At 42.5% G+C, this 18,753-nt stretch overlaps 1 protein-coding gene across 1 annotated transcript; it reads right to left on the bottom strand.

Moving 5' to 3' along the window:
- Positions 1–3,503: 3,503 nt before the first annotated feature.
- LOC139471573 (uncharacterized transporter slc-17.2-like) lies at positions 3,504–16,978 on the bottom strand. The gene is made up of 11 exons (XM_071253948.1): positions 16,948–16,978; positions 15,571–15,950; positions 14,542–14,775; positions 10,820–10,907; positions 9,861–9,956; positions 9,277–9,407; positions 8,153–8,302; positions 6,896–7,022; positions 5,056–5,206; positions 4,544–4,634; positions 3,504–3,749 (listed from the first exon to the last, which is right to left on the bottom strand). Exons 1-11 carry the CDS (start codon positions 16,976–16,978, stop codon positions 3,504–3,506), a joined length of 1,725 nt encoding a protein of 574 aa, XP_071110049.1.
- Between the last annotated feature and the right edge of the window lie 1,775 nt (positions 16,979–18,753).

Genomic DNA, 18,753 nt, shown 5'->3' with positions numbered 1-18,753 from the left:
ATATGTTGTGGACATCTTGATTTTCAAGATAGCCATTTTGACCTGTTTTCAAAATCAAGATCTATTTTAGTTCTTCAACATGGTCATGTAATACATCACGTGAAAGCTTTTTACAATGTCTTTTCAATGATGTACTTTATTCACAGACTCCTGAGGTAAAATGATCTCTAACAATAAAACAAATGATACATTGCGACACCAACCCACACCCAAGTCAGATTTCAATTAAAATGGACATAGTTTCACTCAAAATTGTAGATATACTGCACTTTTGTCTTGTTGGTCAATTGAGTGATGAAAACCACGTGAATACGTGTAGTATTATGAAGTATATAAAATACATCACAGAGTCAAGAGCTGTGAAATAATGTCACCTCTATTCACCGCCCGTGTCCATCTCTTCTAGGGAGGTTGGTAAGTTGTTAGGCACGACATAGCACAATAGCATGCAAGGGAACATCCCATGTTGTTCTTGGCGCAGCTACACCTGGATAAGGAGCATCTCCTTGTTGTGCACTTACAGGTGAGCAATTCTAGATACAGTGCTGGCATTCCTTTCTGGGTCATTAGGATGGGTTCTATGACATCCTCAGTAGACTTCCACCTATACTCTTCTGGTGGTGGAATGTCAGCCTTTCCTTTGTGTGCAGAACACCACATGATGTCCATGTGAAGATGACCCGTGGATTGAACACGAGACCTGGTCACCTTCGCGTCCATACCTAGACATGGTCGGTGCCGTAGGTGTCGGCAGGACGACAGAGCCCTACTCCACGGTGACATGGGTAATCGATTGGTCAAAATTGCGCACGCGGCAAAAGAAACGAAGAAGGATTATTTGCCCGACATAGGCTCGACCCGAGAGATAAACGACCAACAACCAAGGAATACGACATATTTCAGTCTTTAGGCCCTGTGTCATTTCCAATGAGAGTGAAAGTGTTAATGTTAAAACGACAGTGGCTGACACGTTACCTATATGTATTTATAAGCATATGTCATATAATGTAAAAACTTGTAAACGATATGTTATGTGTTTGTTGTTCAATATTTATGTATGTGGGTGTCATAGAAGTTCCAGACGCGCAGGTGTCATAAGAGTATGACGGGTGGCCCAGTCGTCTGTGCAGAGTTGCGTCCCTTGGGCACGCCAGAAACCTATGATAGTGGGTTCGAATCCCGGTTCGCCCCGATTATGTTTCTAGGTTTGTCAACACCATACCCGTGCCCGTGGGTTTCACCGAAGTGGTAAACGTCTGAGACCGGCATCACTTCGGGCTTTCCTCACACATTAAGCTGACACGCCGTGATATAACTGGAATACTGTTAAAAGCTGCGTTAAACCCAACTCACTCACTCACTCACTCACATAAGAGTATGACGTCATGCTATAAATAGCTAACCAGCTGTATCCACTATATTCACACAGTAGTCAAATTAAGGAAATCCCCTCACTGACCTCAACGTAAAAACGGTATGACCTGATTTATGAACACGTTGGACGTCTCCATACATAAATCAACCTTGCCTCTGCGTCGTAGTCTGTCCTTTTAAGAATAGTAACACCGATGGTATGAGATCTTAGACATGTGGGTTTCAGTATTAGAACAGTTGATATCTACTCTTGTTCTGTTAACCAATAACACATTAGCCCGTGGAACACCGCCTCACCGCGAGTGAAGTTATTGTATATAATAGAAGACAGGAATTTATCTGACATTGTTCGACATCACAGTGGACTTTTCACTATATCGGGGAATATACTCATCTATATTTACCTGTATGAAGACATAATCACAAACGGCTATGTGTCATGTCCAATCAGACCCGGTGTTTGGGCCACAGCGATTAGAATGATAGTGTTGGTGAGACAGGATTTAAATTGAACTTCGAGCCTCAGCCTCTCGCCACCTGTTGGCACCTTCAAACAAGACCACATTGGCTTCTATGTCGTCTGCATCAACTGGTCTACCTGGAACTCTGACACCATCCAGATACAGCTTTGGGTTTCATGGCCTTTGTACTGTTCTGTAATTTAATATTATACCTCGGCTCTTTCGACTATGTCCTGATTGTGTGACGTCACTCCTATTGTGGCCCAGTCGTCTAAGGCGCCGCGATTCGCTGTGCAGAGTTGCGTCCCCTAGGCACGCCAGAAACCTATGATAGTGGGTTCGAATGCCGGTTTGACCCGATTATGTTTCTAGGTTTGTAAGCAGCATACCCGTGCTCGTGGGTTTCACCAAAGTGGTAAACGTCTGAGACCTGCATCACTTCGGGCTTTCCTCACACATTAAGCTGACACGCCGCGATATAACTGGAATACTGTTAAAAGCGACGTTAAACCTAACTCACTCACTTCTATTTTAGCTGTATTAGCTGTTTTGTGGAGGTATGCTGTTTAGGAATAACAGCAAGCATTGACGAATGGTGGTGGTTCTAAATGTTAGTATAAAATGGTTTCCGTGCAGTTGTCGAAGTACTGAATGAACTTCTCATCTAAACTGTTGCTATGTGTGCTTGTCACCTCATTTGACATGATGATAAATGAAAACAAATTTGAACTACAAGCAGTTTTATTCCTATTTCACATTGGACGCACATTTACATATACGTATACGTGATATACAAACAGTGATGTGATATTCAAAACGCGTTTGTAAATGCAACAGCCTTACGACCATCTTCCCGAGGCAAGAGCGTCCACTAGCCTTTTTATGAAAGTCTTGTTTCCACCCTTTCCACACCAAGCCAACTTTCCTGTGCTAAATATTATTGGACTATCGTACATATCGATAGTCTAATCAGAGAACGTTTTACAAAATCAACATACACGACTGGTACCCCCTTCGTATGAAAGTCATTTACCGCTGCCTGCCTTTGTTGACACGAATATGTCTTTCTCACTTTTTAAAGCCACCTACGATTGCCAATGTTTTTGTGTCGGGAATGAAATCGCGAATGTTTTCGTTATCTGATCGACAAGGTCGTCCCCTATGGTAGTCGCCATCTTTGTGAAGCTATACGAGATAAGAACAGCGACCTGATTGGATATCGCTTTTTCATTACAAGGGGCACAACACGTGATCTACGCGAGGCGGCGCCAGGGTCGAGCATGAAAAGTGGCCTTGATGTGGTAAGGGTAGAAACGAGGCTTTGATATAAGCTAGTGGACACACTTGCCTCGGGAAGATGCCTTACGACCCGCTTCTTCAGATTGTCTTTCCATTGTTCAGTCTTAATGTGCGTATTCAAAAGGCTACACATTGAAACTGACAACATAAAAGAGAACTGAAATGTCTAATGTGGGAGACATGTCTGTATATAATAAATACAGACATAAATACAGACATAATAAATGGGTCTGTTCACTCAGGCATTGTATTTCCGACGTCAGGAATGTTTCAGGAATAAAACGTATGTATTATACAGAGGGAGATCCAGGATCTCGAAAAAGGCATTTGAGATAAGGATCGAAAGAATCTTATATGGGAGTCTTCTTATCACAAATGCGTAACTGTTATTTCTGAACCAAATCCTCTCTTTTCTTCAGGTTCACTCTCTGGGGGAGTGTCAGTATTGTAGGCTCTGTTCAGGTGAACCTCTTTGAGTTCCTCAGTCTTGCCTTTACGAGAGTTATCTGCCCATGGCTGTAACTCCCCATTTCCGAAAATAAGAAACACAATGATGGCAAACAGGTAGATGCCAACTGTGAGGTAGAATGCGATGTTCCATTGCTCCTTGGTCCTCTGAAAGTTAAGAATGAATGGAATTTGTGGGTTTTTTTTAATATTCAAGGACAATCATGTATGAATTTGCTGTTGTTCTTTGAAAGGTATTATTTCTCTACTATCAGATAGATGTATCTTTTGTGGGAAAGTATAAAGTTCAAACTAGATTCATTCAGATAAAAACGTATTTTTTACAAGAAAAAAGACGTAAAATATCGATCGATATACTGTGACAAAGCTTTTGTGGAAACAATTACGAGTTAAATTGTATATTATATATCCTAATAACACCTTAATATCTACAAGAAATGTCATTGACGTCATTAGAAAACCATCAGTGTTTATTTATCGTGCCTAACAAAAAGGAAGTGATGTATTATCTGGCAGGGTCGATACCTGGTCCATTCTACTAAGCCATTTTAAGTGGTGCAACGACAATCGCAAGTCTATGTTAAAGTACAGGAGTTGCGATCATCTTAGCGCGCGATCGCTTTGCCAAACCGGGCCCTGGACCCACTTACCCAATGTGATCTTAGAGCTAAGACGATCGCAACTCCCATACTTCAACTCTGACTTACGACCATCGTATGGCCAATCGCGCTATGTTCAATACTGCAATGACAATTACAAGTCCGCGTTCATGTATAAGATAAACCTAGCACTCAGATCACTTTGTGTAACACAGCCTTGTCGATTCGGAATACTAATTGTCTATTGGTCAAGTGTGACAAGTTCACATATAAATTCGTTGCTAATGACAACCTATTTCGCCGAACATGACACAAATTGTAATGGATACTGATTTCACTCACGTCGACGATGATGTAGGACGCAGTCAACGGGGACAACATCTGTGCCACCACTGCCCCGGCTGTCCCTAGTGCTGTAATTACTGATGCGAACCTTCGCAACAAACATGTGTATATTATTGAAACTAAAAAGTGAATGAGCGAGATGGGCCTAACAACTCTGAAACCGTGTTTCAGTTCTATAACGGCATATACATATGGTAAATCAAGCATGACTGTGTGTTCACGGTGACACGTGTCGCAGACATTGAACCCAAGATCAGTGGCTAAAATAGTTAAAGTGAATAAAATGTTCAATATGTGTAATCACTTCCAGCAGTAAGCACACGGAATGTGTACCAGTATTACCAGTACTAGTACATGTCATTATACACAATAAACCCCTATCCCTGAACCTAGGGAATTAAGATTTTTTTCCGACATCGAATTTTCGAACTGGACCCTGGCCATCACCCATCTCACAACTACCACCCTTTGCGAAAGGAGACACAGCAGCTTTTATCCCGTCTACTTACTGGGGAGCCATGTCCAGCGTCGTGACGAGAGCCCCGGCAACGGTGGAGCTCTGGCTGAACGTCAGTCCGGCAAACAGCACGACAGAGACTGTCCTCTGAGACACGGGGGTGAGGATGATTCCTATTGTCAGTAGAGCAGCTGCCACAAACCCTGAATACAACAAGTACAGGTCTCAATCAACAACACCGATCTGTGAAGGTTTCCACATACCCTAAACACAACACGCATGTGTCTCAATCTACAACACCGATCTGTGAAGGTTTCCACATACCCTAAACACAACACGCATGTGTCTCAATCAACAACACCGATCTGTGAAGGTTTCCACATACCCTAAACACAACACGCATGTGTCTCAATCAACAACACCGATCTGTGAAGGTTTCCACATACCCTAAACACAACACGCATGTGTCTCAACCAACAGCACCGATCTGTGAAGGTTTACACATACCCTAAACACAACACGCATGTGTCTCAGTCAACAACACCGATCTGTGAAGGTTTCCACATACCCTAAACACAACACGCATGTGTCTCAATCAACAGCACCGATCTGTGAAGGTTTCTATATACCCTAAACACAACACGCATGTGTCTCAATCAACAACACCGATCTGTGAAGGTTTCCACATACCCTAAACACAACACGCATGTGTCTCAATCAACAACACCGATCTGTGAAGGTTTCCACATACCCTAAACACAACACGCATGTGTCTCAACCAACAGCACCGATCTGTGAAGGTTTACACATACCCTAAACACAACACGCATGTGTCTCAGTCAACAACACCGATCTGTGAAGGTTTCCACATACCCTAAACACAACACGCATGTGTCTCAATCAACAGCACCGATCTGTGAAGGTTTCTATATACCCTAAACACAACACGCATGTGTCTCAATCAACAACACCGATCTGTGAAGGTTTCCACATACCCTAAACACAACACGCATGTGTCTCAATCAACAACACCGATCTGTGAAGGTTTCCATATACCCTAAACACAACACGCATGTGTCTCAACCAACAACACCGATCTGTGAAGGTTTCAATATACCCTAAACACAACACGCATGTGTCTCAATCAACAACACCGATCTGTGAAGGTTTCCACATACCCTAAACACAACACGCATGTGTCTCAATCAACAACACCGATCTGTGAAGGTTTCCATATACCCTAAACACAACACGCATGTGTCTCAATCAACAACACCGATCTGTGAAGGTTTCCACATACCATAAACACAACACGCATGTGTCTCAATCAACAACACCGATCTGTGAAGGTTTCCATATACCCTAAACACAACACGCATGTGTCTCAACCAACAACATTGATCTGTGAAGGTTTCCATATACCCTAAACACAACACGCATGTGTCTCAATCAACAACACTGATCTGTGAAGGTTTACACATACCCTAAACACAACACGCATGTGTCTCAATCAACAACACCGTTCTGTGAAGGTTTCCTATTTGAAAACATCCAGGTTTACGCACTGCTTAATTATATTCCTCCATACAATTGTTTTTCCACTGTGGACATTCTACGAACAAGCATTTCACAAGTATGTTTCATGTAAATTCCCATGCACCAAGTTTTGTGTGAGAATATTGTTTCACGCCGCACTCAGCAATATGACGGCATTTGTCAAAAACTTGAGTCTGGACCAGACAATCCAGTGATTGACATCATGAGCATCGTCGTACGTAAAAAAATACGTAACCATCAACTACTGAAACTGAAACTGAAGCTACCCCAACATCTTGTAGTGCCACTTTGCATCGGCGTTCAGCCTTGCCTGCTGCAGAAGCAGCTACACCCACCTAGAGTCTGCACGGTCTTTCTGGCTCTGGTGACGCTGAATCTCTCACTGAGATGTGAGGACAAAGTAGTCCAGCTGAGAATCCCACAGAACCGTGTGATGTAAGGCACCGCTGACAACAAGCCGTTCTAAACAGACGATAACATTAACGATGCAACTCAACATTTGGTAGGGGTAGTGTCCGTGTGAGTTCTGAATGCCGGGAGATATTGTCATGTCATTACTGCTTCATTAACAGCTTCATTTCAAGTTGGGGGGCACGGGTGGCCCAGTCGTCTAAGGCGCCGCGATTCGCTGTGCAGAGTTGCGTCCCTTGGGTACGCCAGAAACCTATGATAGTGGGTTCGAATCCGGGTCGCCCCGATTATGTTTCTAGGTTTGTCAACATCATACCCGTGCTCGTGGGTTTCACCGAAGCGGTAAACGTCTGAGACTTGCATCACTTCGGGCTTTCCTCCTACATGAAGCTGACACGCCGTGATATAACTGGAATACTGTTAAAAGGGGCGCTAAACCCAACTCACTCACTCACTCATTCCAACTTGATATAAACATAAGTATACATTCCATCGTTCACTGTGTTCGAGAACACGACAATAACAAGCAGTATTCCATTTCAAGGTTGGAGTAGTATATTCTATAGGGTTCGGTCAGCGCTCCAAGAAAATAGGAGTCAAAGATATATTTTTTAATCACATACTATTTTATATTTCAGAACAATAACATGAATTGATGTTTTTGTAAAACTTATTTGTTAGTTGTTTGGAAAATATTTGTTTCCGGAGTTTTCGGGAGCAGTGGTTCCTTCACACGAAAGCAATTTCAGTTATTACTGAGATATCCTTGCCCGTGCGTCTGTGTCTCAGTGATCTTTTCCCTATTTGGTTTGAACCCATGACTTTCTTTTCATGTTACACGATTCGACACGGGCAAAACATACTCTGAAATCTTGATTCAGTCTGTCCACAGGACGCTGAATCAGGTCATGGAGCATAATGTTTCCAGTGAGTGTATTACCAACGGACAGGTAACAGAAAGTATACAGTTGAAAATAGGATAAAAAAGGCTGAAAACAGTCGCAGAAAGACTTGACCCCAAAACATAACTGTGATACATAAACTATGATATATAAAAATTGAAAACTAGTATAGTGACTGATAAAAAAGGGGCAATTTCCGCGGGATTCTGCAATTCTGCGATGAGTTACATTTACTGCAAATCTTTCCATCAACAAGGTCTGGTACTGCTATCTGCTCACCTGCTCGACGTCAAACAGCAGCACTGTGCTCATGTAAGTTGGTAAATAACTAAACAGGAGGCTGGCGTTCCAGAAATGGCAGAAGAAAATGACTATAAACGCCCAGACAGGAGGACTGGTCAGAAGGCATCGCCAAGGGATCTCTGCTTTCTGTTGGAATTAAGACAGTGATTATGTACTGAGGAAATGTGTATGTGAGTTCCCTTTACATCGAATTGAGTTTGAGGTGCACGAATATATTAGTTATGTTAACGTTTATTGTTGCGTCATGAATGCAAAATTGACAACTATTCGCAAATGTTTTTTGTTGAACAAACGCAATGAACTCCTTTTTGTAATCCCAGAAACAAGGCGGGGTATATTGTTTTACAAAGGAATTCCGCCCGTTCGTCCTTCCGGGGAGACTTTTTGTGTGACCTAATACGTGGAAACTACTGCATAGATTCTTTTCAAATTTGATCCATACTTTCTATACTAATATGACAGGTGCTGTGCGAAGTTCAATTTCAATATTGGAACTTAGAAATTATTTCTGCTTCAACATTTGTGCTAACTACAACTTGAAAACAACTGCATATATTCTTTTCAAATGTAACGAACACTTTCTATACTAATTGGGGAGGTGCAGTGCAAAGTATGCCTTTTAATATGTATATTTTCTGAAAATAAATGTGTTTTTTTCACGTTTTGAACTCAGAATTTTCTTAGAAGAAATTCATCACGTGTGCGCCCTATAACTTGAAAGTTACTTCATGGATTCTTTACCACTGGAAGTACAGTTAAGTTGATTTCGAAAAGTGGATTTTCTGAGAACTTATTGTATTTTTTTGTCTTTTAGTATGACGCGGTCGGGGATCGAACCCCGGACCTTCCGCTCCCCAGGCGGACGCTCTACCATTAGACCACGGAGGCGGTCTTCGCGTTTCACGACCAGCATAGGTTGCTTGGGACCAATTTTAAACCGGCAGCCCCACGGGGACACGTAGAAGGACCAACTACGACCACATACTGTTGAAAGTCTCTTCCAGAAGTTGTAATGCTAACTATGTGCTAACTAATTTATTAATCATTTAAGCCACTGCACTTTGCTGTACTTCTGCTGTGAGATTGGGGTAACGGTTAACCTTGCCAGCATCTACACCCTGTCTGTGTCTGGCGATGTGCTGCAACTCCTGTTGTGAGATGGCGGGATGGGACTCCGGTGTTTCGTGAACTGTCAGCAGCCATAGTCCACTCCATAAGACAGCCAAGCCTCCTTGGAAATTTAAAAAACAAAACACTCACTTCCAAAACAATCAGGAAACTTTCCCATTTTGTCACTCTGTAAGTTTACCATAGTCGTCTTTCTTACCAGCAATAAATTATTGCATGGCAACAACAACAACTGAAATCCCCCTTCAATGAAATTTTGTCATTTGTCGAGAAACATCTCAAACTGGAACCCGACATCTTCCCGATGCAAGAGAGTTAACTGTCTTAAAAGTGGAAACTGGACTTTTGTAGTCAGTTAACTCCCTTACCTCAGGAAGATTGGAACCCCACGACGATAACACAGTCCGATTGTTTGAACTATTTCTCAAAAGAAGTTAAAGAACATGACTGATTAACTAAAGACATATGAAAAAACAGGGTTTTCTTCAACTACTTTCAAAAAGTATACATGTATATTGCAGATGTGACGATCAACCATACATACACTTTAACTTACCAAAGACATAGAAGATGAAGGGCCAACCGTTATCAATAGGTATTGTGCAGAGATAACCGGAGGCTGCAAATGTGATGATGTTGGCAATGTTGTAGCCTGCGAAAGAGAAGAGCAAACAGTTTACTGTTTACATTACATGCGTATTTCAAAAGAAAGATAGATATTACCAATATATGAATACTGGATTTACGCATTCATTTCTTTCAAAATGTACCAGGCATATCAAATACACGTTAAGTAAGTTCAAAATTAGAAAACGAAAAGAAGTTTGAATACTTTCACAGTGTGAATCTATTTGGTCGTATTTAGTGGTGCTGGTCGTTGTGTTGCACACAACTACCACTTGTACAGATAAAAAACTGCCTTTATACAGATACACACTTACCTGTGTACACTGGGGCGGTCGGGTAGCCTAATGGTTAAAGCGTTCGCTCGTCACGCTGAAGACCCGGGTTCGATTCCCGACATGGGTACAATGTGTGAAGCCCATTTCTGGTGTCCCCCGCTGTGATATTGCTGGAATATTGCTAAAAGCGGCGTAAAACCATACTCACTCACTCACTCACTTACCTGTGTATACTAGTTGTACAGATGGACAATTGCATGTGAATATACATAATTTGCTATGTCGACAGATAACTACTTGTTTTGATAAACAACTTCCTATACATATAAAAAACAACCTCTGTGTGTTTGAAGGTACGTTGTTGATGTTATTTGTTGTTTAACGCCGCACACAGAAATATTCCAGCTATATGACGACGGTCTGTAAATAATCGAGTCTGGAACAGACAATCCAGTGATTGACATCATGAGCATCGATCCACGCAATTGTGCCTGACCTTCCGATCCCGTTAGTCGCCTTTTACGACAAGCATAGTCACTTTTTATGGCAAGTATGGGTTGCTGAAGACCTATTCTACCCCGGATCTTCACGAGTCTTGTAGGAACGTACTTACCTGCGTATGTGAAGGCGAGGAGCTGTGGCTTGTCTTGTACAGGGGCCCACTGTGCCCACAGATCCTGGGTTGCCGGGACGATTAGATTCTGTAAGTGTAACGTTCACAATGAAAGTCGTTGAATGAACTGTACATGACAGAGAGATTCAGAGAGAGAGAGAGAGAGTGTGTGTGTGTGTGTGTGTGTGTGTGTGTGTGTGTGTGTGTGTGCTGAGACTAAGAGGGAGGGGGAGAGGAGAGGTGAGATAGTGTTTGTTTATGTGTGTGTGTGCGTGCGTGCGTGCGTGCGTGCGTGCGTGCGTGTTTTACCACAGACTTAAAATGAACAACTCTTGACCAGAAAAACCACTGACTGATGTGATGAGCACGACGTCAGGGTACAATGCCATGCCATCAAAGAACATAACCGAGCCTGACAACTCGATGGTTTTAGTCGCTCCTTGGAATTACCATAAGTGTAGCTGGAAGTCCATCAAGCATGAGCCAGTGAGTGAGTGAGTGAGTGAGTGAGTGAGTGAGTAAGTGAGTGTCAACTTGATGTCGAAGGAAAGTCCGAAGTGAACCAGGTATTAGACGTTTACCACTTTGGTGACACCCACTAGCACGGGAAACCCTAGATACACAATCAGGGCGAACTGGGATTCGAATCTACAATCACTTGTAACGTGACAGCGGAGTTCATCATACCACGAGTAGGCGCTCGAGCAAGATATGGGAGTTTCTGTTCAATGTTGGAGGTCTCGTATTGGAGGTTTCCGTCAATCCGTGTCCAAGAGATACCGGGCAGGAACATTTTTAACTATTAAAGGACATTATTTTAGCAAAACAGTTGAAAACATAGCTGGTGTTGAATCTGTTTATATTTCTGACCGGCCATGTGGTATCGGAGATATAATGTTCTTGAATGCTCCTTGCTCTGTTGATAAATGATATGATCCTTGAAGGAGCGAAACGAAGACTTTTATTTGTCGTCAGTGCAATGAATACAGGGCGCCGCCATTGATACTGGCTCGCACATGGTCAATCCCAAAACGAGACCCTGACCTCTGACCCATACATATGCATACAATTACAAACCTTGATTGCATACACTACAGGAGTGCAGTCATGTCGGTACTGACGAAATGATTTCGTGTCACTCTCCGCGGAGGTTTCTAAATATGATTGAGTTATCACACTGTGTCCCACCTATTGTCATCTCAAACCCATACATAGCCAGGTTACCTGAATGCTGCGTGGATTCTACCCAGGTCCGAGGGAGACACGCCAAGGAAGGGTGAACACCAAGCAAACCAAACAGCTTTCTTGATTGCGTTCACGTAAATGTAAACGAGGCTGCTGACAAACTGTGGACTTTATATCAGATCATTGGTGCGCACTTGGAAAAAGACGCCGACTAATTTTAAGGCTGCAAATAAACAACCTGGGTGATTTGATGAGGAATGTTCGTCAAAAAAACGAATTAAATATGATTACATATTCTTCGAAAATCAAAAACGAAAACAAAACTAGAAGTGTATTCAGAATCCAAACGAGATTTTAAAAAGACATGTAAGGACAAGGAGATTACTGTCAATAAAGAAACGACAGATCGCATAAACTCGGCAGTTGGTGATAAATTGTCGGATATTTTAGCAATTAAGGTGATGGGGAAAGTTTGTCCCCACTTACATGGTATATATATTTTAAAGATCTCTTAAATCCAAAAACGTCGGTGCAAACTGCTTTTGACAGCGCGGTATCCGAGTTTGTAAACGAGCAGGATCGTTTGAATTGTGAAGATTACAATAATGCTGATATTCTATCGGATTTTACATCGGAAGATGAGTGAGTGAGTGTGGTTTTACGCCGCTTTCAGCAATATTCCAGCAATTTCACGGCGGGGGACACCAGAAATGGGCTTCACACATTGTACCCATGTCGGGAATCGAACCCGGGTCTTCAGCGTGACGAGCGAACGCTTTAACCACTAGGCTACCCGACTGCCCACATCGGAAGATGAAGTAAGTCGGGCCGTTAAATCATTAAAACCGGGGAAAGCTCAAGGATGTGATGGTTTGCCACTTGAGTTTTATAAGAAAGCTTTGCACTTCGTTCAATATAAACATCTTTTGTTTAATTCTATTTTGGATACTGTAATGTTCCCCAATTCATGTAGGAATAATATCGCCGCTGTTTAAGAAGGGAGACACGTCTGATCCTAATAATTACAGGGGCTTTTCAATGCTAAATGTACTGGGGAAACTGTTTACATCCATTATTGAAAGCAAGTTACGTCAATGTTGGAAGTAAATGAAGTTTTAACGGAATCCCAAGCTGGTTTCAGACACGATCAATCGACAAGCGACAATATCTTTGTTCTACAGTCTTTAGAACAAAAATATCTTCGAAAACCAAAGCATCGTTTTTATGCCGTATTTATTGACTTCTGGAAAGCGATTGGTTCTGTTGATAGAACTAAATTATTATATCTGCTTTTACAGTAAGGCATATATAGCAAAATGTTTAAAGTGTTAAAGAATTGGCATGAATATGTTTTTGCTTGTGTTCGTATGGGAAATTTAAAATAGACTGACGCATTTCAGACCTCCAGTGTAACGGGGGGTGGTCGGGTAGCGTAGTGGTTAAAACGTTCGCTCGTTACGCCGAAGACCCGGGTTCGATTCCCGACATGGGTACAATGTGTGAAGCCCATTTCTAGTGTCCCCCGCTGTGATATTGCTGGAATATTGCTGAAAGCGGCGTAAAACCAAACTCACTCACTCAGACCTCCAGTGGAGTCCGACATGGTTGTATGATAAGCCCTCTGTTATTCATTTTCTTTATAAACCAACTTACTACATATTTAGGTAAGAGTGAAACAAAAGGTATATTTGTGAACGAGTTGATTGATAACATCAAATTGTTGCTGTTTGCGGAGTTACAGAGAAAAATAGCTAAATTGGAATCGTTTTGTGATAACTCGGGGTCTGGAAGTCAATATGGATAAATAAAATATAACTGTATTCAGAAATGATGGTGTTGTTAAACGAGTTGAAAAACGGTACACTATACTATAAAAATACAAAAATGAGAATAGAAACATATTATAAATACTTGGGCATCGTCTTTTCATCAAGTCTTCTGTGGCCTAAGGCCTGTCAAACCCTAGTGACACAGGCCAAGAAAGCTTGTTTTCCTATTCATAATTTGAATAAGCTTTAACCGTATCGGTCATTTAAGATAATTGTTTCTATATTCGATAGCAAAATAGCTTATTGCTTATTTTGGAAGTGAAATTTGGGGGTTTACATTTAGAGATATTTGTCAATCAGTAATAAAGCATCATCAAATGTGGTTCTTGGTGAAGTTGGCCGTTTCCATCTAAGTGTTATTTATTTCAGCCGTGATTTGACTGAAATAATGTTAAAAGCGGCGTTAAACCCAACTCACTCACTCACTCACTCACTCACTCACTCAGTCATAGGTTTCGGTCACACCTAAATGACGCAACTATGCCCAGCAAATTGCGATGCCTTAGATGACTGGGTCATCCATGCTACCGTCCGTCAAGAGACTGCTCGTTCACGCCAGAAAGCTATGATCTGTCAGCGCCGTACCTATTTCATTGGTTTCACGAAAGTGGTAAACGCCTGAGACCTGCATCGCTTCCTCCCTCATTCAGCCTACATACCGTGATATAACATGAAAACTGTTGCGTCACACGCAACTCACTCACTCACCAAAAAGAAGCCAATCAGAAGTCTCAAAACGACCACTGCATAGACGCTGGCGCGGGCCGCCGTTGGTATCAACAATGACGACAATCCCCCAACAAACAGGCCGATGAAGATGACGTTCTTGGGCCCGAACCTTCTGGAGAGGGCGCTGCCGATGATAGGGGAGACGATGCCGGTGTAGAAGGCGGACGAGAGAATCAGACCTTGAGTCTCGCTGTCCCAGTCGAACTCGGGTTTCTGAGAGTGAGAATGTTTATCAATTCCATATTTTAGTGGGACTTCGAACCCGGTTCTTTGGTGTGTGTTTGGGGGTGGGGGGGGCACGGGTGGCCCAGTCGTCTAAGGCGCCGCGATTCGCTGTGAAGAGTTGCGTACCTTGGGCACGCCAGAAACCTATGATTGTGGGTTCGAATCCCGGTTCGCCATGATTATGTTTCTAGGTTTGTCAGCACCATACCCGTGCTCGTGGGTTTCACCGAAGTGGTAAACGTCTGAGACCTGCATCACTTCGGGCTTTCCTCCCACATTAAGCTGACAGGCCGTGATATGACTGGAATACGGTTAAAAGCGGCGTTAAACCCAACTCACTCACTTACTCTTTGGTGTGGCGAACAAACGCTTCAACCACTAGACTATCCGATCTCAATTATCCAAGTCCTTGCATATATTCTAACACAACACGAATGAACAGAGTTTTGTAAAAAAAATAATGTCAGAAATTGAACACGGAATCCGATGATTTACGCCAGTTCCGGAATTGGCGTCTTTTGTGTGATACATGACTTTGTTAGATTTCAAGCGCCGTATTTCGCTTTGCATAGTTGCGTCTCTTAGCTGTTCCAGAAAACTTTGATCGTTTCTTTGAATTCCAGATTTGCCCTGATATTTTTCCTGTTTGTCAAAACCATTCCACAAAGTTGTAAACATCTAAGACCGTCATCACGAAGAAGTTTGCACGCCGTGAAATAACTGAAATATCAAAACGGTGTTAAACCAACTAACTCAGTCACCCACAATATCTAGTGTAACTACCTGGAATATGGTTCCATTTCCTGCCTCGTTGAAGTCAGGATACTTGTATTCTGAACCATTAGTCCAAATCATGCTGGAGTTTGTCGCATATGTGGAGTTATCCCCCTTGGTGATGGGATGACCAGCGTTACCCCTGGTCATGCAAACGAGGGCAAAGGCCATTCCATTTTGAACAGTCAGCTGTAACGCGAAGGCAACGAGCAAGATGTAACAAAGCCGAAAACGACACGACGTGAACTTCTCCATCGCAGTTGGGTACGTAGCGTATGTTTTGTCGTCGTGGTTGGCCGTGGCATGATCGTTGATGTTCGGGGATTTACCAGTGTTGGTGATGATGACGTTGCCAAAGTTACTCAATGCTGTTTCGTGACAGTTGTTTGCTGCAGATAAAGACGTACATGTACACGTATACAATAATCGCTGAGGATAGCTAATGTAACGGGGCACCGGATGTCAATGGTACACTCATGCGCAAACGCACACGCACACGCAGGCATGCACTCACACATACTATTATTTCGCGACTGGCTACATAATGATCCACCGTTTCCTATGTGGTCCTGGCCCCTCCTTTCACAGAGCGATCTTTGCGCTTTACAACCGTACGTCTATGTTACGGGTTTTTGTATCGAGACTAGATATTGTTTCAGCTACGGCTACAAAACCAGTTATTTATATATTTATTTAGAACTATGAGCCTAATTTTCTTGAAAACAAACTACCTTGCATCAATGTTATTATTGTGACAGGCAGTTATTTTTCAACAGTCTGATGCAAAATTATGTTATTTAAGAATTTTTATGGACAATTCTTTTAAACTAAAATCCCAGCTCCCACATTCCCCGTTTAATACTGGTCTTAACTATCAAATATCACACAACTACCGCAAACACACATTTAGAATAATCACTGGACAAGTAAGATGCGGAAACAGCTGAATAAACACCCTAATGGTGATGATGCCATTTATAGTGAATGCAAAAGCTGTTTACAGGCTGAGTTGAATCACTGCAATAAAAACCATAAACAAATCATCAACAAATTAATCACGTAAGGGTGCCATTGTCATGTCATGTCTTCAAGGTGATGCACTCGCCCCTTGCCACCCACACCCTTGTGTCGCCTCCGTGAATATCCGGGTTAGAACTGGTCTTCAACCTATTCTTGTCGTAAGGGGTGACCAACAGGATCCGGTTGTCTGCCTCGCTGACTTAGTTGATGCATGTCATCGAATCTTTATTGAGTAGGTCGGTCCATCACTGTATTGTTTGGCCCGGAATCGATTATTTACAGACCACCGTCAAGAAGATGAGATATTGCTGAGTGCGGCTCATCAATCAACAATCCGAAGATAAAAAAGTATAAAAACATACTCACATTTTGCGCCTTCTGAGTATTGCGCAGCCATTATGCCACGTATTTACAATTCCAGCGCTCCGTTTTAGGTATTCGTGCCAGATCTTCCCTGTTAGAGAATCGTGCTCATGCATCATGACGAGGTCATGCATTTGCAACACGCCACAGGATACAGCATGACTTTGCATTTTCCGCATTTACTTTTGGGCACAAACAAGCACGGATAAAAGGGTCATATTTTGTGGCCAAGAGTAAATATACAAGTGTTGTGTAAATTCAAATAACTATTGACCGATATGTGTTTGTTCGCCGTGGTACAAAATGCCGACAAAAAGAAAGTGTACACTTGAAAAACGGATTGGAACAAAACATTACAAACGTTACCAAAACTCTACTTGACCAAGGCAGTCGTCCTTAAAAAATAAAACAACATCGAATAACCATTTCTTGTTTGTTTCATTGCAAGCCGCCATCTTACATGGGTGTATACTTTCTTGGGTCCAGCATTGTATTTGTTCAAAATACATAGTGACAAGTTGAGTTAAATGATTTTGTTACAGCGGAGAAATTTACTTACATGTAAATCAGGAGGCGTGTATAAAATCTTCTATTGTAAAAAAGTTTAGCATGCTTATCATGTTTTGGGTGGGTTGGGGATACGCCCTCCTGCACCCTCCCCTCTTGAAACATTAAAGGGAGGAAAACAGGACCAATCATATACCTGTTTGTGAAATACACAAGCACGTGCAGGTTTGAAAAAGCCTTGACACACTGCTGGTAGTCGTGGTGGAAGATTGTATATCAAGGAAACATCACACGCATCCTTGATTATTCAAGGTATCAAAACTTTATCGAGTTCACACATGGATGTCCCTGTGAAAGGCTATCTGACTTGTGATGGTCCGGTCAATTTGTACTGATACCTTGTAAGCCATAACAGACAGTGTGTGTGTGTGTGTGTGTGTGCGTGCGTGCGTGCTGTGTGTGGGGGTGGGGGGTGGGAGGGGGTGGGGGGAGGGGGGGGGGTGGGGGTGGGGGGGGGGTGGGGGGGGGTGATACAGACCGGCAACTGATTCTAAAACTGAGAAGATATGATCTATTGATCCATGGTTCATTGTGCAGATTAGTGCCCTTCAGGATGATCGTGAGTTTGAAGCCGAGATTTCAACCACGCTATTATTGGGCATTTCACTTCAGAGGCAACCTCATTAACCTCCAGTGTCCATGGTGTACTGGACAGAGCATCTGCCCAAAGATCCCCTGTCTGTATCACACATTAACTTGTTGTTTCTCTGCCTGGCGTTCAGCATTAGAGGGATAAAACACACACACATACGCCTCATCCGACCCTTTCTCAAGGGCTGTTTGGTCAGGGTTACTACACCAAAGGCTTCAGTAAAGCTTGCTGTAGACGAAGAAGATATCTTCAAATTTGAGACATTAGTGACGAAAAGGATCTCTAATCGAATGGCCTATTTTGACTTGTTCGGAATGTTCCTGTTCAGGTGAATAATTAATTCGACCTTTTATTAGAATTAAGTTTATTGACTTGTCTGATTGCATGTCATCGTACGTTGATCTCACTACTGAAAGCAGCGATTAACATCAAGCAAACGATCACTTTGGGTCCATAATTTCTTGGTTGATGTTGGTGGTGTCTGTTGTTGCCGTAAGATGACCCTCTCATCCCAACTGTATTATTAGCCCAGTGGTCTCGGTTGTCGCTAGTTGCTTGCCATTGGTTCGAATCTCACTTGGAATAAGTTCTTTGGGAAGTGAGCAATAACCTGAAGTTGGTTTAGTGGACTTGTGTTACTTTGCGGTTTT

Source organism: Haliotis cracherodii, unplaced genomic scaffold (genome assembly GCF_022045235.1).
Source record: "Haliotis cracherodii isolate W230 unplaced genomic scaffold, xgHalCrac1.p SCAF_23, whole genome shotgun sequence".
Classification (NCBI taxonomy): Eukaryota; Metazoa; Mollusca; class Gastropoda; order Lepetellida; family Haliotidae; genus Haliotis; species Haliotis cracherodii.
The sequence above is the reverse complement of the archived record's forward strand: the minus strand, read 5'-3'. Positions and strand labels throughout refer to the sequence as shown.